Genomic DNA, 21,417 nt, shown 5'->3' on the forward strand with positions numbered 1-21,417 from the left:
AAGAAGGCGGCGAAGCGCCATTGACGAGAGCTCCACGGATGCCATGTGTCCTGTGGATGGCGCTTTCACTGGAAGAAGGGCCTCTTGGATCTCCAGCTAACAGCCTTATTTTTTATAATTGTAAATTGGGGAAAATACACACGAATTTGATAGTTTTTTTTTTTTGGTATAATAATTGAACAATTTTTTTAAATTAAATTAAATATAACAGTTTCTTTTATATATATATATATATGAATAAAAGCATTAGCAGCACAAAAAGAATCCGTACGGAGCTCGGGTCGGCCCATCTGGCAATTAGTACTGGGCCACTTGGGCCGTTAATAACAAATTTGGGATTCAATTTTGTTATATTTACAATATTGACCCTCTATGTTTGAAATATTACATAATTACCAAGTTTCAACGCCAAAAACCTCCCGCCTTCGAATTCAACTTCTTCGTCTGTTCGTCTTTTTTTTGTCGTTGAAGCCGTGACTCGCCGGCACTGACCGGAGTCATCAGCAACTCGCTCACTTGCTGCCGTTTTCTAATTTCTGTTTTATGTTGTTATCGCGCCATTTTCGCAGAGTTATATGTTGGCGTGGAATTTAGCGAGGTAGGGTTGGGGATTGAAGTGTATAAACGTTTTGAAAATGGAGAAGAAGCACGAGATTGGTACTCCGCTTAGCTCCAGCCTGATTGATCTGACAAAGTCGTTCAAGCTCGCCGTTCGTTCTCTCCTGACTTCCTGTTCCAGGGAGGTAAGCACGAAAGTTGCTATAATGTGTATAATGTTCTATACTTTAGTAACCTTTTGTTCATATTTGTTTCTGGAAATGGTGTGGAATTGATGCTTTGGAATAAAAATTTCCTTATCAAGTGGCAATTTGGTTATGAGAGATATCTATAGGTTACTTTTCTTTTGAAAGAGACAGTAAATTTTGTATAGTTGTGCTTTTTTGTTTCGTAAAGGAGTTTCGGGAATGCTTTTCGGGATTTACGACCGCGGAGCAAGAAAATCTTCATCGTCTATTCGTTCAGGTACTACTGTGCTGCTCTTTTATGTCTTCCCCCATCCTCACAGGAAAGATGTGGTGAAAGAAAATTAACATCCTGTGGACACAGATGCTATAATTTAAATTGGAGATCTTGTGTTTCTTCTAATATGATTCTTGGACGTTTTCTTGCGTGGATCATTCTTAGTTTTGTGAATGTGCAAATCATGCGTTGTCTTCATGGTTAGCAGCATGTTATTTGGTTTACATGTTAAGAATTTACATATATTCTTATTGCTTTTAGTCTCTTTGGACATTGGAATAATGCATTTTGGTGTTCATCGAACTTTCAGGTTATAACTTCTTTGCATGGAAACATAGAGGTATATTTCCATTCAAGATTTTGCTTCGGAGTCCATCCTGACGATTCCATTTCGGGATCTCTTGTTTAGCAATATGATTATGTTGTTTCTTTCTTTTTCTCAACGTTAAGGCACTTAGAACATGTATGAGAGTGATATTGAAATTGCCAAATCACTTTTGTCATGTTCAAGTTACATGCCTTTAATCCTTCAAAATCATCATTCAAGAGCATCTTAGTATTAATTTTACAGTTTTAAATGTAATTTTAAATTCATCAAAATGGTTTTTGAATAATTAAAATCATGTTTGGGACTGATTTGAATACGACTAAAGCGATTTTAACCATTTCAAAATTGCTCCCGAACATCTTTAATGGCATAATGTGCTTATTCTATGCTTACGCTTACTGTTGTTCCAATTGGATGTTCTTTTTAGTTATAATCATGTCATAGAATAATCATAACTCTTTATAGTCTTTGGATTTTCTTCTCTAATTATTGTATACAAATTTTTAGCATGGAAGTTCTCATTTCTGCGCTGCAACGAGACACATGATTTAGAATAGAAAGAATATACTTATATATTGTTAATAGAAGATAACAAGCCATGATAACACAAAATTTGATTGCTTCTGTCTCTAAGAGATAGGAAATGGAAAAAAGAAAAGTTTCTAAAAAACACGCAATATTTGTGTATCAGTAGCATGCAAATTGCCTTCGCCTTTTGCAAAAAGTAACCCATGCAATCACCCGAACCTAGGCGTTTGCCATAGTCTAGTGCGGTTTTCCTCGTCCATTGCTGTTGGCTATTCACCTAACCCTGTCTTGAAATAAATCCTACAATAGGCTTCTCATCTTTTACATTTATGTGGTTATCGACAACATTTCATTTTAATTCTCTTTTTACATATTGCACTTCTGTTCAATAACACTGCCATTTCTGAAATATACAGGACGAGTTTGAGTCATTATGTATTGAAACCCAGGTAATTCTCCTGTCTGTTGACTTGTTTTGGTTATTTACAATTGGCTCTTGCTTGTTGGATGTGTCAGATTTGTTGGGATGGGGGGNAGTTGATTTTTTCGATCTGATCCAATTCAATGATTTTCTGTCTCCTTTTCATTTTTTTCCCTTCATGTGTATATATGTATATATATAATTTTAAGGCATAAGTTCAATAGGATTACAGTGAGGGCCTTCATTGAAATTATTGATGTATTAGTTCTAAAAAACTCAACCAGTTGCACAGTCTTGAATGTGTCAGATGCCTTTGTCCAAATAGGTGATGGTGGGTAAGAATTAGCGAAAATATGTGAGATTGATCGTGATGGTTCACATGATAGGATTACAGGAAAAGTAATCAACATTCTCTATTATTTCACTTCTTTAATGATAATTTTTCTTCTCAATTTCTAACTGCGTCACTTGTGCTTTGTCGTGAGTAATTGTAATTTGTTGGGGTTTTGTTTGAAGTGATGATGCATTGTTAATCATTTGTATCTATGTCAGGTGATTTTTCCTCTTCCATTGTGTGATTGTTTGCCTCATTGTAATAGTTTTGATTTATGCAGGTAGGACGTGTACTTGATAACGTTGAACAACTTTTGGAAGAACAAGATCTAGATCCATTGTACTCCAAGAAGTAGGTATCTTCTGCTGGGAGGTTACTTTCTCAATTAGTGGTCCAAATAAGTTGGGTTCTCTGATAGTTAAATCAATGATTTGATGTATAATTATATATAATGTTTGGATGAAAATTTGAAATGTGATTGGAAGTATAACAATTCATGGTGGTTTATGCAATTTTCCCTTGTTTTTCGTTACGCAAAGGCATGGGAAGTGATCTATTAAAGTCGGGCTTCCTTGGGCGGCCTTTACAGATTGAATTTCTCAGATGGAGTTAACAAATAACAATATCTAATGCAGGACTAATATAATGGATATTGCTAATTATCTGTCCATGACAAGGAAGAATGAGATCCAACACTTGAAGGACATGCTGAAAACGGTATGCAACTCTTGTAACAGTAGCGAACTTCTCTATCTAAAAACAAACCAGCTTAACTGACATTGTTACTCTTGTTTTATAATTATTTATTTCTGTGGGTGAGAGGGAGGGGGAGGGGGTCATTCTTAATTGATTCAAGTGTAATGGAAGAATTTAGGCCTTTCTTCATTGGTAAATCTTAGCATATCACCGCATTTCCCTTTAGAAGAACTGAATTCTTAAAGTCACAACATTACTGGTAGTTTTGTGTCCAATGGATCTTTTTTCTGTGATTGAAAATTGAAACAAATGAGTATGCTCTGATCCATCTGTAAGCACGCATCTTAGCTTTTAGGTAAAAAAGGCTCAATAATGCATTTGCTTTTGTTTGCTTGTATTTCTTGGGCGTGTCTCCCTGTGGTACTCTTTCTACTTTGTATTTTATGCATCTTCCTGTACCGTCCTTTCCACTTTAGTTCCCAAAAACAATCTGTGCTGTCTTTTCTTTTATGGTCCTTGCCAGCTGCCAATTAATGCTGTGTGGCTTCTCAAAGAATCATAGCAGATACTATCAATCAATTCCTTCACTAGATTTTTATGGTATACGTGGCAATTTCTTGACAAATTAAGTTTACAAGTTTCTTATGATTGAAACTTTTTCTAGTCTGAGGAACAGAACCGGCATATTCAAGCCCGTATCGATGTCCTTAAGAAAGGAGTGGAAGATGCCTCGGGCATGGCTGATGCTGTTGAGAAGGTGCAACTTTTATTTGCTTTCCAATGACCCAATGACCCAATTGGTATTTTTTAAGACAGTTTAATCTTAAAAAATGTGTTCATTAATGGCAAAGTCTGAAAATATTGATTGTTTTCTGATGAAAGTTCCAAGAATTTAAACCATCTTGAAGAGAAAATAAAATTCAAGAACTAGTTTCTAAGCCCTATATCTAATCCGCAAATGCTCACAGCTAAGAATCAGATGCAGAGCTTCTCCAACTGATGGTGATAACGGGACCTGCGACACATAACTCGCTGCTGCCTGTTGCCATCCTATTTGATTTCGTCCTGTTAAATGCCCTCTGGGATTGGCGTTGAATAATGAGGTCAGTATGTAATTCAGTAGATTTCTTTGTGTAAATTTCTTCAGCTTAGCTCAAGCTTAATATGTTTTATGTTGTGGATCATGTGTTCTTCTGTCAATTCAACCGCTTTGTCTTTCTATAAGAGAAATCTCTATATGGCTTTTGTTTTTCCTCTTCCACTCTCTGTGAAATCTCTATATGGCTTTTTTCTTTAGCTTAGTCCAATTTTATTTAGGTATATATGATCAGTCAGAATATTTATGGGCAACATTTCACAGAAATTTCTTGGTGATGCAAATATTCCACTCAATATTTGAATTTCATATCTCATAATTTCATTTGTCAATATATATTATAATCTTTATAAGAAAAGTAAGTGATTGACTTTTATGGGTGGGTGAATTATTTCCATGAAATGACTTTTGTTAACCAAATTAAGCGATTGACATTTGAATATCTCTAAATTTATGGTATTTGTCACTATTAAATTGTGATTTAGCATGACAACCGAATCTCAAATTCATTGAATTTTGGTTGATTAGATCATTCTAAGTAATGAGGAAATGTATTTAAATGATTAGAGAGTTTTTTTTTTTTTTTTTTTTTTTTTTTTTTTTTTTTTTTTTTTTTTTTTTTTTTTNGCTGCTCAGAGTAACTGTTGTAATGAATTGATGTGATGATAACATGAAATGACGGACTTCAATACTCGAATATTTATTTGGATTAATCATTAAAATACAATACTTAATATGTCAATTTTTCATTCGCATTACTATCAGGATAATTTTAAAATATTTTTAAAAAAATTAAAATATAATATTGTAGCTTTTCAAACATCATTTTTAAAACAATATTATAGTCTTGTCCAAATAAATATAATATGCAATCTTTTTTGTCTTCTTATTAAAAATTGCAGCCACGAATGCAATAAGACCAACTTCAGCTCTTTTTGTTGCACCACGTGTCCCTCTCTCTCTCTCTCTCTCTCACATACATCATTTGATGCTAATTTTGCTCTCTCTCTCTCTCCCATAATATCTTTACAGCTAATATATCATTTGTTTTTCTTTTAAGAATATACGTTTTTTTGTCTTGTCTCTCTTTTTTTTTTTATGCAATAATTGTAATTTTCGACCTTGAAAAATAAATAAAGTTAATGTTGACAAATAAATACTAATGTAAATTACAAATTATTATTTAGTTCTTAAATTTTAAAATTTATAAATTTAATTCCTTAAAATAAGATATTTATTGTCTTTTTCAATATTTTTTTCCCTTTTTATATGTCTTGCCTTAACTTAAATAAGAATAATAAGTGAGCACAATATTTTTATTTTTATTTTTAAGATAACTTTCTCTCATTATTTTAATATTTTCTCTCACTTATTATTTTAATATGATTTAATTTATAGGCGTTGGAAACAAAAGTCAACGAAGGCAGCCACAGTCAGTACTTGCACAGAAGTCCAAACCATGAATCCCCCACATGATGGGGATGTCATTATTAGCCTTAAATTATTTAACTATCAAATATCAACAAAAACACTTTATAATATAATTTTTAAAGTGAAAATATCTGTTCTGGCCAATGTTTTAAAATCCATTGAATGGATAATTACAATAGAAAATTGCAAATTTAGAGCTAGATATTTATTATCGTTAAATTATGTTTATTTTTGTATAATTTAACCTAAAAAATTACATAATTAAGATAAGCGTCTGTCATCAAAGACTTAACTAGTTAAGATATTAAAAACATTTGAACTAAATCAGGCATATTTTAAAATATCCATAATGGAAAGAGCTTGATATATTCCGATATGTAAATATCTTGGATCAAAGTCTAAATAGAGATTCCAAGCATATTCTATGTATGTGAATGAAAGCGAACTTGATTGAGCATGCTTCGTAATAGGAAGAAGGCACCTAAAAGTGATCCACTTTTCATGTGGGGTATGTCTAATGAGACATTTAAACGAACGTTGTTCAAATTTTTATAGCTCAATCGTTTACCCATCAGTCATTAATGTGCTATCGAGCAAAAATAAAGGAATATAACGAATAGTAAGCTTTTTGGAAGAGTCATAGCAATGGTTCGATAATTAAGATTACTAAATAGTATAACTATTAAAAAAATACTCATTCTTAAATTGAGTTTGGATTAACTTATTGCATTAAATCGTTCAATAGTATCTAAATTATATATATTTTTAAAATATTAAGATAATTTATTTTTTTAACATACAAAAATATTATATATATGCAAGTACATATAGTCCATTAAACCAACTTGAGGAAACGATTTAAATCGATTCAAATGATCGGCTCTATAAGTTAGTCCAATCTTTAAAATGCATATTTCTAACACACAAGCGAGGTGAATTTGATTAACTTTAACTTTGAACTAAGTTTTAGATCGAATTTTGATTCCACTTGAATCATCGTTCTAGTTTCGAGCCCAGTGATAAGTGTGAGGAAAGAATTAAATTTTGTGATAAATGTAATTTTATATTCTGTTGTTGAAAGTTAAATATTCAAAGTCCATGGAGATGATTTATTATTTCCAAAATATGACATCATATATAATAAAACGTTTTTAGTTTAAATTATATTTTAATTTATTAATTAATCCAATTCTAGTAATTGGCCTATACATAGAAATTACGTTGGGATAAGCTTTTCATAAATTATTTTCTTAGTAATTTTCATAAAATATATAACATAACATATTTTTTATAATTTCAAGTTGAATAATTAAAGGAATAAAAAATGGGAAGAAAATGAAATTAATGTGATCATCAAATAACTGAAAAATAAGATTTATTATATGATATTTAATAGCCTTGCGGCGGCAATTCTTGGCTACAACAAAAAAGAAAATAAAAAAAAAAAAATTGGTATTTAAAAGTAAATAATGAAAATTGTAAAAAAAAAAAAATTAAATTAAATTAAATTTTACAAAAAATGAGGACCGTTGATATTTTGGAGTATTTGTGGGTTGGGTGTTTAGAGTATATCCATCTATGATTAATAATGACTCTGTTTTGAGTCAGAGACTGTCCCCTTTCCCCCAGAAAACAACGTCCTTTTTTTTTTTTTTTTTTTTTTTTTTTTTTTTTTTTTTTTTTTTTTTTTTTTTNGGAAGAGCAAATGGACCATATTGAATCCCTTCTTCATCTCCCACTACATTCCACCTGCAATTTTTTACACCAAATCAATCAATTCACCCATAATTTTCATTCAAACTCGATCTAGATTGCTTTTCGTTTTCGAAAAGAAGTATTATAATGCCAGTTTTGAAGCTCGATTTAGGTTATTTAATGTTTTTGAAGAGACTTGTTAAAATGTTCGTTTTGAAACTCGATCTGGGTTGTTTTTGTTTTTGAAAAAACTTGCTAAAATGCCGGTTTCTAAACCTTATTTGGGTTGTTTTAGAAAAATCCTGCTAAAATGCACGTTTTGAAACTCGGGTTATTTTTGTTTTTGAAAAAACTTGCTAAAATACCTGTTTCGAAACTTGATTTGGGTTGTTTAAAAAAAACCCAGCTAAGTTTTGAAACTCCATTTGGGTTGTTTTTCGTTTTGGGAAAAAAACTACTAAAATGCACGTTTTGAAACTCAATTTGGGTTGATTTTTGTTTCTGAAAAAACTTACTAAAATTCACGTTTTGAAATTCCATATAGGTTGTTTTTTTTTTTTCCAAAAAATCCTCCTAAAATGCTCGTTGTGAAACTCGATCTGGGTTGTTTTTCGTTTCTGTAAAAACACTCCTTTTCAAACTCGATTTGAGTTATTTTTTTGGTGGTAGAATGTGAAAATTTAGTGATTTAAACAAGGAAAGTGTAAAAAGTAAAAAGTAGCAGTTTGTGGTAAAAGAAACTTAGATTAAACTTGATCATAGTAAAAATTTAGGCATAGGCACCTGTAGTTTGTGGTTAAATGATGGAGTAAAACCAACATCTCCAGCTTGGCCAATTCATTTCCCGGACAGGAGTGGGTCCCATTGCCAAATGGCATATACGTATTGGGTTTCTGAGCCACCTGTTCCAATCATCATATCAAACACAAATCATTCATTTTTAGCCTTAGATTCACACTCCTCTGTTTTGCTAAATGAAGTAAGTAAAAACAACAAAACATTTTTACCTCAAATCTCGAAGGATCAAACTTGTCAGGCTGAGCAAAATTCTCANTTATTAATTAATCCAATTCTAGTAATTGGCCTATACATAGAAATTACGTTGGGATAAGCTTTTCATAAATTATTTTCTTAGTAATTTTCATAAAATATATAACATAACATATTTTTTATAATTTCAAGTTGAATAATTAAAGGAATAAAAAATGGGAAGAAAATGAAATTAATGTGATCATCAAATAACTGAAAAATAAGATTTATTATATGATATTTAATAGCCTTGCGGCGGCAATTCTTGGCTACAACAAAAAAGAAAATAAAAAAAAAAAAATTGGTATTTAAAAGTAAATAATGAAAATTGTAAAAAAAAAAAAATTAAATTAAATTAAATTTTACAAAAAATGAGGACCGTTGATATTTTGGAGTATTTGTGGGTTGGGTGTTTAGAGTATATCCATCTATGATTAATAATGACTCTGTTTTGAGTCAGAGACTGTCCCCTTTCCCCCAGAAAACAACGTCCTTTTTTTTTTTTTTTTTTTTTTTCCAAATTTATTAATTTCTTTTTTTCTATTTTTATTTCTTGAGAGATATTCTAATGGGCAATCCGTTGTGGGGAAGAGCAAATGGACCATATTGAATCCCTTCTTCATCTCCCACTACATTCCACCTGCAATTTTTTACACCAAATCAATCAATTCACCCATAATTTTCATTCAAACTCGATCTAGATTGCTTTTCGTTTTCGAAAAGAAGTATTATAATGCCAGTTTTGAAGCTCGATTTAGGTTATTTAATGTTTTTGAAGAGACTTGTTAAAATGTTCGTTTTGAAACTCGATCTGGGTTGTTTTTGTTTTTGAAAAAACTTGCTAAAATGCCGGTTTCTAAACCTTATTTGGGTTGTTTTAGAAAAATCCTGCTAAAATGCACGTTTTGAAACTCGGGTTATTTTTGTTTTTGAAAAAACTTGCTAAAATACCTGTTTCGAAACTTGATTTGGGTTGTTTAAAAAAAACCCAGCTAAGTTTTGAAACTCCATTTGGGTTGTTTTTCGTTTTGGGAAAAAAACTACTAAAATGCACGTTTTGAAACTCAATTTGGGTTGATTTTTGTTTCTGAAAAAACTTACTAAAATTCACGTTTTGAAATTCCATATAGGTTGTTTTTTTTTTTTCCAAAAAATCCTCCTAAAATGCTCGTTGTGAAACTCGATCTGGGTTGTTTTTCGTTTCTGTAAAAACACTCCTTTTCAAACTCGATTTGAGTTATTTTTTTGGTGGTAGAATGTGAAAATTTAGTGATTTAAACAAGGAAAGTGTAAAAAGTAAAAAGTAGCAGTTTGTGGTAAAAGAAACTTAGATTAAACTTGATCATAGTAAAAATTTAGGCATAGGCACCTGTAGTTTGTGGTTAAATGATGGAGTAAAACCAACATCTCCAGCTTGGCCAATTCATTTCCCGGACAGGAGTGGGTCCCATTGCCAAATGGCATATACGTATTGGGTTTCTGAGCCACCTGTTCCAATCATCATATCAAACACAAATCATTCATTTTTAGCCTTAGATTCACACTCCTCTGTTTTGCTAAATGAAGTAAGTAAAAACAACAAAACATTTTTACCTCAAATCTCGAAGGATCAAACTTGTCAGGCTGAGCAAAATTCTCAGAGCTACGATGAATGTTCCTGAACAGAGGCAAAACTTTCCATCCCTTTGGAATCAAATACCCTGAAACACAAATGAAATGAGGGTTTCTAGACACAGAAAAACAGAGGAACTCTGTTTTTAATCCAAAACTCACCGTCAAATTCAACATCTTCCACTGCTTCTCTGAAAGTAAATGACAAAACCGAAGCAACTCTTAGAGTTTCTTGAATCACCCTTGAAGTAATCGGCATGTTTTTCGCGTCACCCCAGGTGAGATTATTATCTTCTCTACTCTGTTTTTCATTCATTATTGCTTCTTGTTCATCCTGTAAACCCAAAAACAGAGGAGAATTTTCAGTTTCCAAGCTCGACCCAATTCAAATTACACATATTTCTTGGTTTTGAGAAATGGGTCGTACGGTAACAGCTTGAAGAACACTTGGGTTTTCTCCTAGGAACTTCAAGATCCATGTTAGAACACTCGCTGTCGTGTCGCGAGCTGCGAAGATGATGCCGATGACATTGTCGGCTATCTGTTCGTCAGTGAGGCCTTCCTTTTCGCTCATGAATGATCCGAGGAGGTCGTTGTAATCCCGCTTCGTTTCCCTCCTGGTTGTGAGGATCTTGTTTAAGATACGCGCTAGATCCTTCCTAGCTTTCATGGCCTCGTGGAAGAGTGTTCTTGGCAAGTTTATGGGCATCGAATTGTACCCTTTTTCAAGAATGTAATAGCATCGTTTAAGATCTTCGAAGTAAAGAGCTTCATCTTTTCCAAATATTGATAGCAAAGAAACCTCGAATGCGAACTAAAGAAAACATAAAGATTAAAGAATCAGCTAAGAAAAACACCAATAATTCAAAAACAGAGCAAAACAAAAACAGAGCTCCTCTGTTTTTTTCTTACCATTTTCATTTCTTGGAAGGTGTTGATCAATTGTCCATTCCATGATTGTATGGTGTTCTTAGCGATGGATTCGATGGTGGGTACGATGTTTTTGATGGACTCAGGCATGAATGTTCGGAGGACGAGGCGTCTCAATTTGGCATGATACTCACCTTGGTGAAAAAATATGCCATTTTTTCCCAACATTCTTTCTTTACTAGCTGGGAATGTCGGCTTAAAGAGATGGGCTTTAGTAACCAACACAAATTTCACAGCTTCGGGACTTGAAAGCATCACACAAGGATAACCCAATATGTGGGACTTGAAAATTGGACCATATCTGAATAAAAAATAAAAACAGAGTTCATCAAAACCCCATTTGAAAAAAAAACACCCAAAAAAACAAGATAGAGAAAAGAAACGGCCACCTCTTCTTCTTGGAGGCAAAGAAGACGTTGGGATCTTGAGAGTAGAGTTGGAGGGTTTCACCGATGTAAGGCCAGCCCATTGAGCCCGGTGGAAGAGGTGGTTTCCGGCGAACAGAGGCGGAGAATTTGAAAAGAGAATGGAAGAAGAAGAAGAAGAAGATGGCGGCGGCGGCGGCGAGGATGAAAGGGAAGAACATGGTTGTGATATGGTTTGGTGAAGAAAGGAGGGAATACGAAAGGGGTATATATATAGGGAAGAAGGAAATAGGGAAGGGGAGTTTTCTCTCTCCTCTTCTCTCTCTACTGGTATTTTTTTTTTTTAATTTAAAAAATAAAAAAGAAGTAATTTTAGGACAAGGATCGAAGGGAAGAAGGAAAGGGACTCACTCCGCACGTGTCCCAACCCAACAAAAAAGCGTGCGGCGGATCCTCCTTCGGCTAAGGCAAAAAGGGGATTTTTTTTTATTTTTTTATTTTATTTATTTATTTATTATTTTTTGAAATAATTATAGAAATTCGAGTTCATCAGTAGCTGATTCGAGTAAATGATTAGCTAGCTACATTGGGACCGAGATTCAAACACGTTGACTAAACACAAAAGTTATAACCCATATGAGAAATCCAACGACATATATTCATCTCGATATGAGGTTTTTTTATTTTTTATTTTTTGTTAAATTATAATTTTGATCCCTTCGAGAAAGTTAGATCTTCCGTTCTTATAGCTTGAGACTAATTTAAAGATAGTATTGTTAAATTTTTTAATAATTTCATAAAAATGTGGAAAAAGAGAGTTAGCTCGGGTGTAGAAGTCAGTCTTTTTTGTGTGATATTATTTTAATTTTTTCACCATTTCCTCGTGAATAATTAATTTTTTTTCCTTTCCCATATAAACATAATTCTTTCGAAATCCCGATAAGAATTTACTAACAATAAGAAGAAAGACGAGAGATTAAATTGATACATTAATATAAAATAATTATATAGTTTTTAAAAGTTTACTCAAAATACATTAAATTAATATTATTTTTAACACGTTTATCAAATAAGTCAACTTTTATTTTGATGTCAAATCTTTCGATCATTAAATCAATACGATTCGAAAAATTGATAGCTATGATCGTAAACAAACCCCCAACAATTCAATTTTGAAAAAATTAATAATAATAATTACGATCAAACCCTATCCAAATAGCATGCATGCACAACTAACCGATGTAGTTGACTTTCGCTTCCTCAATAATGAAAATTATTTATATTTATACACATAGGATTCATATATTATATTAATTTTAAATAATTTTTCTCCATCAAACTCATAAAATAATCCTCATTATTATACATCAAATCTCAATCATTTCGTCACACTTAAAGTCTTAACATTTTACATTAAAGTTTAAATTTTCAAATATTTTGGACTATCGATAAAGTCTTATATCAATTTCTTTTATTTATAAGTATAAATTGTCAAACCATTAATTTTTTATATTAAAAAAATAATTATCGAGCAAATTTTTTTCATGTATTAATCGACACGTAACAAACCAAGTTGAGTATATATATAAGTCCAAAATTATTAATATTTTAAATTAATAAAAAAATATTAATTCGATGCAATGTTTCTAAGATGTAATCATTACACGATGATGATAATTTTTTTTTGTTATATGTATATATATTTTAAGCCTTTGACTTTTATTAAATTAATTGAAGAAAATTAGAAATGTTTACTGTTAAATTATACTTCCTTGACCATGGTTAGCATGCATGTCTCTCTCTCACTTTATCTTCTATTTTCTCAAAATTAATTTTTAAATATTCTACGTTACTTAATTATATTAAACAAGATCATAAGTATTTAATAAACGCGTTTAAGCTTTTTAAAATATCTATTGTATATTTATTTTTAAAATGTCTAATAAATTTTTAAACCACTTAAGTTTGGTTCTATTTGATACAACTGATATTTAATTTAATTTAATTCATTATTTTAAGAGTAATTTCATTAATTATAAATCTAAATTATCGCTTTATTATACCCAGTTAATGAGTGAAGACAAAACACATACAGACGTAAATTAGTTTGTGGGAGATAATTTTCAGTCTTGGAAGTAAGAAGGTAATGTGATCGTGTCGCCGGATGTAAGGAAATGCCAAATCATTAGGTGTTGAATCTAAATTTCAAATCTTGATTCTAATACTGGACATAGGTCATATTACAGTGTCGGTGTACTTCGATCGAGGGTCCCTTCTCCCCTCTCTGACAACATCTTCTTTTTCTTTTCTTTGAAGCATCAAAGACGGGTGACAATGGAGTCAAAGGACAGCGTAAAGAAGGAAGAATTGAGGTTGGTCGGAAATGGAGTCGTCCTGTTTGTAAGTTAAAAGGATGGTCTTGACGTTGAGCCCTAGAATTGACGCAGGTGGGTTCCATGCCGCCGGCGAGGGGAGGTTGGTGCAGAAATACAGAGCTCAATCATTAGAAATTCATAAGACAAAACTAAGTAAATATGTACAAACTTCAACACAACTTTTCCATGGTTGTTGAATGACTCCTGCATGTGTCATTTATGTTGTTATGATATTGTGATGTTTTATAATGATGATATGATGATATTATTTGATACGATATTATGATATGTTACGATAATGATGACATGATATAATGATATCTCATGTTACAATAATGTACATGTACGATATGTCATGTTGCATGAGGTTTTTAATACACAACTCCTAAATGATGTTATAAATGATGAATGTGTGAAAATTTATACAGGCATGTTACTCAGAGTAATATGCGAATGATGTATGAAGTTGTATGATATGAATGATTTTAGAACGAAAAGTGTATGGATCTCATGCATATTATATGTTCATTTACATCGTGATACTCCCCTTTTATGATTATGAATACAGACACATACATTATGATGATGGGCCTAAAGGATGTGCAAACCGCATAGTGGGCTCACGCTTGCACATGTGGGCGTGTAGGGAAGTACAAATGAGGCCATCTCTATAATGATCTTAAATATTAGGTATCTAATCATGATTGCATGTGTTTACATTCTCTAACCTCAGTAGTGGAATCACGAGTATTTCTCAAAATACTCCAGTCATTTTCTACTTTTATATTTCAGGTAGAGTCAAGACACCCTGTACAATTGACGATGGTATCACAATTAAAGACTATAAAACTTACATAAGGTAATTACATTTAATTTCGTAGATCTTAAGTTAAAACAGTGCATTCCTACTTTCATACTATCATTTAAAATATGTTTTAAAACAATTGAAAAGACAAAGAACAAAGCTGTACCAAGTACCAACCATGTTTTTTCCTTCTTCAAATGACAACAAAAAAGACCTAAACCTTCCTATGAACAAACCCAAATCAAATTCTCGATCTCTTCTAATCTTACAAATCATTTTGATTAACTTTCTTATACCTAAGTTTTAAATGAAATTTTACGAAAATATATACGTGTTGCGCCGTAACGTAACGCATATAATATGGTATATTATATGATAAATAAACAACATAGTATATTATTAAAACATCTCAAAATAAAATAAATAAAAAATCATTTCCGTTTAATTATGACAGCAAAGTTCGTGAATTGGACAAGTGGCGATGAAATTGTCTGAAATTTGGTCGAAGAGATTTTGTAACCTTATTTTATTTATTATTAATTTATTAAATGTGAAATATTGTTGGGTTCCAGCTATTATTTTGTTTTATATATTTTATAGTGAAACGAGAAAGAGATGGAGATCTTCCACTCCCAACAATTTTAATAAAAAAAAAATCTCACTCCCATAACCAAATCATACAAAATATTATTTTTTTTTTCTGGATATCCACAAATATTTTTGTAAATAAAAATTTTAATTATTTTTTTTACCATTAAATAAAAATATACAAGAGAGAAGAGAGCGTCAGCGAGGACGCTCGACCTCCAAGGATAGTGAATTGTGAGATCCCACGTTCTTTATAAAAGTATGGAAACTCTCCTTAACAGACGGTTACCTATAATCTTTTTAAAATATAAAAAATATTGATTAATTTTTAATATTCATATCAAACTCTTATATACTTTCTTCCGTGTAATTTGTCTATACTATTTTATAAAATTTTAACGTGTGAATTATTGAATGGATTGATTTGAAAATGACATACGTAAAGATTTGAATGTGATGTACCTACTTTTTTCCTGCCTAACTTTAAATTTATCACTTGGGTCGTGGATTTTATATATATATATATATATATATTTTGTTAAATTGATCACTGATTTAATTTTCGTTATTTCATATTTTATCTTATTTTAATTAAATTTTCCACCTAATTTGTATAAAACCATGGGGAGAGACCAAAAAGTCAACTTTTTATTTTTAATTTTTAATTTTTTTTTTAATTTTCAATAATAATTGCCCCCTTCTTAATTTTCACATAAATACATTGAATTTGTGGATAAATTTCTAATCAAAACTATATAGTTATTTGTAATAATTATGTGACGTGACACTCATTAATTCAAAGAATATGATCCACATTTGGGCTTCATCAAATAAATTTAAGCATATGAGTAATTTAACGGTAAGAAATTATGTGCATGGGAATAAGACAGAATTAAATAATTAAATATATATATAAAGACAAATAAAATATATTGTAAACCCCACAATATTAATAATATAATATTGGAGTGTCTAGGAGGGTGTACGGAATTTTAAAATTAATGGATTTTTAATTATTATAAACTTTTATTTGCTTCACTTTTTGCATCTCATTTTCTAACCTCTTTAGGGATTTAATCATTATTTTGAAAAAATATATATATATATATTTTCGATAATTTATTCATTTAAATAAATAAAAATCAAGTTTGCGATAAATTCAAATAAATTATTAAATAATGAGGTATTATTACGTGACAAAAATCATATAATAATTTTTTAACGGATCGTTAATACATTATTTCAATGATAAAAAAAATATAAAAATTTGATTATATATAAATACGTGTCAATAGCATATTTAAGTATATTTTTTTAATTTTATTTTTAACACATAAATTGATAGGTGTAGTCGTGTCCTATAACATTTTATCGTTATAATTTTAGACGTTATTTAATATTTAAATATCTAATAATATTAGATGACAGTTGTCAAGTAAATTTATATTAGTTTTTAATAATTTAAAATATATTATAAAATGTATATTTCTCTATTTTCATTTTAGTCGTTTACTTTTGAGAGTCAACAAAGATACGTATCTATTTTCTCAATATATTTTATTATCTTATTTATTTTTGATACTTTTAAGAAAAAGACGTTCAATTGCCAACAAATTAAATGACACATTTTAAATATTATTGATTTTTTTTTCAACGCTATTAAAATTAATAACATTAGAAAAATCAAAATCAACGGTCGAGAAAATCAAGTCTATCCAATTATATGCTTACACGTGTATTAATATATGATTAAGATGTTAATGTAGTGAAGGACCCCTCAAATAATCTTCACTAAAGAAATAATAGAGTCAAATAAAATGTCTTTTTCTTTTTTAAAATAAAAATGAAGATAAATAAATATAAATATAAGAAAGTCAATGTAGCTTAATCTACGTGGTCCAATGAAAACGCGTTGTGTGGGGCATACTAAAGTTACGAACGGGTGTGGAAATCCATGAATTTTGGGACACGTGTTTACATATGATTTGAACTACACATGCACGTACATCTTGTGTACGGTGTAATTTTCAATAATTAAATTAAATTATAAATTTAAAAAACTTCTCGATTATTGTGTAATTTTGTTTATTCTCCTTAATTTTATTTTATTAAACTAATCTAATTCTCTTATATCATATTATTATATGTTTTTATTTATAACTTTTTGGAAAAAGAAAAAAAAACTCATTATTTTAATATTATTATGTATTTATTCACTAATGTTTTCTTTAAAAAATTAAATCTTGTGAAAATTGATTTATTTATTTATTGTAATAAGAAAAAAAGTATTAATTAATTGATTACTGATTATTATTTTAATTAATTAGTTAATAATGTTAATAATTGAGATTAGAGTAAACCAGACAAAGCCAGTTGTTTTGTATTTCCTCCATTTGATTTTTTTTTCATTTTTGCTAAAAAAAATATCATTTTTCACGTCTTTATTTGTTTCAATCTTTTGAAATGTTATATTTTTGTTGATTATTAATTGATTTGTGACATTAGTTTCTTTAAAAGAGCGTTTTTTTAAAATTGTATTCTTACTCTGAACACGAACAAAGCCACTTAAATTAGATATGAGTGATATTAATCCAACATAAAAGACAAAGTATACAAAGCCTAGCACGAAATAAGATGGGTAGCAACATGAAGGGAATCGGGCTACCAAACACGAGAGAAGTTCCTTAGTTGACTTCAGAGTGCGACCAAAGTTTATGATGTTTTGGTCTAGCTCGATCCAGTTCACTTTTGACCTAATTGAAATTGTCTGTTTTGGTCTGTTACGTATCGTTGTCAGCCTTATGTTTTTAAAACGCGTTTGGTAGGAAGAGATTTTCACACCCTTATAAGAATTACTTTGCTCCCCTATCCACTCGATGTGAAATCTCACTCCATCTCATTCAAAGATATGTCATTGACTCATGTAATTTACCGTTAGCCTTATTGCATTTTTGGGAATTCAAATAAAAGAACGGGAGAAACTAAAAGGAAAGATGAATGCAATAACATTGAAGTACTACACCAACGTGTAAGTTTCTTTTAGGTTGCCGGACACGTTCTCTCTTAAACAAAATTTACCATTACTATTCGCGAAGAACGAGTGCATTACCCTATTTAGACTTTGGCAACCACGAGTTTTATTTACTTAGACTTTGGTAACGTTAAAAATTATTTTAATTTCAAAAAAAGAAAATTTTAATTTACAAATATTTTTTTTCTAAAAAGAACATAAGAAAATTTTTAGATGTTGAAATAGATTAAAAAATTTCAAAATGTTAAATTTCATTAATTCATAAAACATCTTTAAGTGACTGAGCAACTTTATAACCAAAATTTAATTACTTAAATTAAAATATTTGATGAACTTCCCAAAGGTGTTTGTTTGTGAAAAAATTTCATTTATATTGGCCAATATATATTTATTTAGAAAAATGATGTACTAAAGTTTTGGATCCAGTGCAGCACTACTTGTCCTACTCATTTCGATTAAAACAAATTCAAAATACATGACCCAATACCCCAACCACGCAAGTGTTGGGCCCAAAATTCCCATTCTTTATCTTTCGTTCCGACCCAGTTCTCATATCCAAAAAAAAAAAAAGGGAAATTGAAAGAAAGAGGTTGACAAGAAAACGAGAAAAGATCCAGATTATTGATGTCCAGAAGCATAGTACAGAAGGCATTAAACAGCAGTTAAGATAACAAGAGTAAAATAACAACATCCAAAGTTCTCTGGACATAACAGGGATTAGAGAAGAAGATGGTACCCTACCATCTGTACCGAGGCCATTCTTGGAAGCCACTGAAGAAGAAGGGTCGGTGGTGAAATGTGATGGCAGAAAAATCACTTCCACTTCTTGAATTTGCCACCACCATGCTTCCCATGTTTGTGCTTCCCAAACTTCCCCTGCTTGAACTTTCCATGGTGCTTGAATTTTCCACCATGACCATGACCATAACCATGACCATGACCATGACCATATTGAGCAACGCCGTGGGGGTAATGACCAGCACCATGGGCGACATGGTGAGCTCCATATGCAGCTGCTGCAGCGGCAGCACCACCTGCCAGCATTCCTGCTACACCGTGACCTGCATTTAAGAATATTTGGAATCAGTAACTGTATACAAGTTATGCAATATAACCATAAACAGGATTAGGATACTCCAATGTTCCTGGGAAATTTTACTGAAGTTTTGCTTCAAAACAATTCTGTTGCTTACAGCAGCTTTCGGTCGAGGTAATCGAAATTATAAACCTTACTTAATAAAAATAACGAACTAATGATCTAACAAGTTTTCCAGACGATTATATGTAAAAAAAGGATAAATACCTGAATGGTGTGGAGCAGAGGGTCCAGGATATGCACCAGGAGGATAGCCAGCTGGGGGGTAACCTTGGGCGGGGGGATATCCTTGGGGTGGATAGCCATGAGATGGAGGATACCCTCCAGGTGGGGGATACCCTCCAGGTGGTGGATAGCCTCCAGGCGGAGGATATCCCCCAGGAGGAGGATATCCAGCTCCATGAGCAACACCATGAGCCAGATGCGAGAATAAACCTTTGTCAGATTCGTCATGTTTATCTTTTCCACCCCCCATGGTTTATCAGCTAATAATAACTGAGAAATTGACAACAAACAGTCATATATATGAATATATCAAATCTTTTTATGGATCTGAACATAGTCCAGTATCAATTAGGGACGAAAAGATCTTGTATATTCAGGTAAATGCAACATCTATATTGATATACCATACAGGTCTAAGCCCCGTAGTAGTTTAACATATTATGATGTCCTAACAAAACTTCTACACAGTTAAGAACATCGAAAACAGAGGAGAAAGAAAGATATTCATGGACGAGGACAAACTTTTCCCTAAAAATGTTTTTTAAGAGCGGCAAAGTTAATGTAATATTTCTACCATGGAAATTTAAATGAGACAAATTTAGACAGAACTTTAAAATCTCAACTCACGTATACAATTCTTTTAAACTAAAGTGAACTTCATATTTGCATCCTATATAATATCACTTCTAAAGATATTTGAGATTCAACTTTCCGTAAGAGCGATGAAGACCGAGCATGACACAAAAATTGTTCGCATAAGACTAAGACTTACGCATTCGCAACCGATCACCGATTCAGAACGCGTAATCAATCACCGATTGTAAATTCACGATCTCAGCATATAACACACAGTCCAAAGCGCAGACACATACACAAACACATTTGAAATCAACATTCAAGACTTCCAATCCAAAACATTACCAATCCGGTATGGAGATTCCAAGGATCAAACAACAAAAATCAATTCACAATTCATTAGAACAAATTTCTCCATTAAAAATCCACTACACACACCATAAATCATCATATTTCAACCAAAAGCTTCACCTAAAATCACGAATTCCAGATTCACAACAAATAAGGTAAAATCAAAGCATACATCCGCTACCGATACATATTTAGAGTTCCGATTTCTCTCTAACACACAGTTCAAAGCAAACTTCGAATCCATAGAAAACTCGTAGACGAGAGAGAGAGAACTTACCAATGAAATGAGCGATTTGGTTCTTGAAAGAGAGACGAGGAGAATTGAAATTTTGAAGAATTCCTTATATGAGCGACGAGAAATAAAATATATATTTTTTTTTGTTTTTTTTTTTCCTTCATTTTATCGCGCAAAGATAAAGTTAACGCGATTTCGACGCGTTCGAATATTCAAACAAACGCCTCTTTCGACACGTGGCACTCATGTATTCGTCACACTTTCAATATATCTGTTAATATTAAATTTTCTTTTTGGATAAAATTCTAATGGCTTGATTTAGATCTGTACCAAAAATAATATTAATTTTAGATCATAATTTTAATTTTAATTCCGCAAAATTTAAATTAATATATTCCTAAAATAAAGTTTCAATTAAAATTTTGAGTAAGAAAATAACAAAAAAATTATTTTTATTATTTTTTTAAAATATAAAATTATAAAGTTTTTTTTTTAATTCATCAATATGTGGACACGAGAATTCGAAGTTGATAGCGTATGGTCAATTGAATGATCGTTAATTTATTAATATCTAAAAAAGTAGACCCATTTGACTATTTAAAAAATAGTAATAAATATATTGTTAAACCAACCTAATTTTTAACCTATTTT

At 31.2% G+C, this 21,417-nt stretch overlaps 3 protein-coding genes and 1 long non-coding RNA gene across 6 annotated transcripts; 1 reads left to right on the top strand and 3 right to left on the bottom strand.

Annotated features, from left to right (window-relative positions):
- The first annotated feature begins 404 nt into the window (after positions 1-404).
- On the top strand, positions 405-6,054 carry LOC111790708. Of its 3 annotated transcripts, none has more exons than XR_002814546.1 (9): positions 405-743; positions 955-1,023; positions 1,331-1,360; positions 2,293-2,325; positions 2,912-2,982; positions 3,267-3,348; positions 3,992-4,084; positions 4,296-4,430; positions 5,822-6,054. XR_002814546.1 is itself a non-coding variant. In XM_023671735.1 (8 exons), exons 1-8 carry the CDS (start codon positions 636-638, stop codon positions 4,353-4,355), a joined length of 546 nt encoding a protein of 181 aa, XP_023527503.1. In that variant the 5' UTR covers positions 405-635; the 3' UTR covers positions 4,356-4,707. The 3 variants fall into 3 exon arrangements, 1 of the variants encoding a protein (XP_023527503.1); XR_002814547.1 differs by lacking the exon at positions 5,822-6,054 and adding an exon at positions 5,326-5,490; XM_023671735.1 differs by lacking the exon at positions 5,822-6,054 and having other exon boundaries at positions 4,296-4,707.
- A 1,496-nt stretch (positions 6,055-7,550) lies between these two features.
- LOC111778909 lies at positions 7,551-8,602 on the bottom strand. Its single transcript, XR_002812614.1, has 3 exons — positions 8,557-8,602; positions 8,333-8,451; positions 7,551-7,603 (listed from the first exon to the last, which is right to left on the bottom strand). It is a non-coding gene; the product is annotated as an uncharacterized LOC111778909 (long non-coding RNA).
- A 494-nt stretch (positions 8,603-9,096) lies between these two features.
- Positions 9,097-11,771, bottom strand: LOC111790974 (abscisic acid 8'-hydroxylase 1-like). Its single transcript, XM_023672127.1, has 7 exons — positions 11,509-11,771; positions 11,102-11,420; positions 10,617-11,003; positions 10,352-10,523; positions 10,172-10,278; positions 9,948-10,066; positions 9,097-9,218 (listed from the first exon to the last, which is right to left on the bottom strand). Exons 1-7 carry the CDS (start codon positions 11,703-11,705, stop codon positions 9,125-9,127), a joined length of 1,395 nt encoding a protein of 464 aa, XP_023527895.1. The 5' UTR covers positions 11,706-11,771; the 3' UTR covers positions 9,097-9,124.
- A 7,102-nt stretch (positions 11,772-18,873) lies between these two features.
- LOC111779303 (glycine-rich protein A3-like) lies at positions 18,874-20,913 on the bottom strand. The gene is made up of 3 exons (XM_023659429.1): positions 20,809-20,913; positions 19,587-19,874; positions 18,874-19,344 (listed from the first exon to the last, which is right to left on the bottom strand). The coding sequence occupies exons 2-3, from the start codon at positions 19,852-19,854 to the stop codon at positions 19,097-19,099; spliced, it is 516 nt and encodes a 171-aa protein (XP_023515197.1). The 5' UTR covers positions 19,855-19,874; positions 20,809-20,913; the 3' UTR covers positions 18,874-19,096.
- Between the last annotated feature and the right edge of the window lie 504 nt (positions 20,914-21,417).

Source organism: Cucurbita pepo, chromosome LG01 (genome assembly GCF_002806865.2).
Source record: "Cucurbita pepo subsp. pepo cultivar mu-cu-16 chromosome LG01, ASM280686v2, whole genome shotgun sequence".
NCBI lineage: Eukaryota > Viridiplantae > Streptophyta > Magnoliopsida > Cucurbitales > Cucurbitaceae > Cucurbita > Cucurbita pepo.

What these genes read in the sequence shown, in the direction of transcription:
- LOC111779303 (XM_023659429.1), bottom strand. Translation starts at nt 19,854, where the DNA reads ATGGGGGGTGGAAAAGATAAACATGACGAATCTGACAAAGGTTTATTC. An exon ending in CTCTGCTCCACACCATTCAG is followed by an intron (nt 19,345 to 19,586) that starts GTATTTATCCTT and finishes TCTTAAATGCAG; the next exon opens with GTCACGGTGTAGCAGGAATG.
- LOC111790708 (XM_023671735.1), top strand. Translation starts at nt 636, where the DNA reads ATGGAGAAGAAGCACGAGATTGGTACTCCGCTTAGCTCCAGCCTGATT. An exon ending in TGACTTCCTGTTCCAGGGAG is followed by an intron (nt 744 to 954) that starts GTAAGCACGAAA and finishes TGTTTCGTAAAG; the next exon opens with GAGTTTCGGGAATGCTTTTC. An exon ending in TGGCTGATGCTGTTGAGAAG is followed by an intron (nt 4,085 to 4,295) that starts GTGCAACTTTTA and finishes AAATGCTCACAG; the next exon opens with CTAAGAATCAGATGCAGAGC.
- LOC111790974 (XM_023672127.1), bottom strand. Translation starts at nt 11,705, where the DNA reads ATGTTCTTCCCTTTCATCCTCGCCGCCGCCGCCGCCATCTTCTTCTTC. An exon ending in CCTTCCAAGAAATGAAAATG is followed by an intron (nt 11,004 to 11,101) that starts GTAAGAAAAAAA and finishes TGTTTTCTTTAG; the next exon opens with TTCGCATTCGAGGTTTCTTT. An exon ending in CATTTAACCACAAACTACAG is followed by an intron (nt 9,219 to 9,947) that starts GTGCCTATGCCT and finishes AAAAAATTGCAG; the next exon opens with GTGGAATGTAGTGGGAGATG.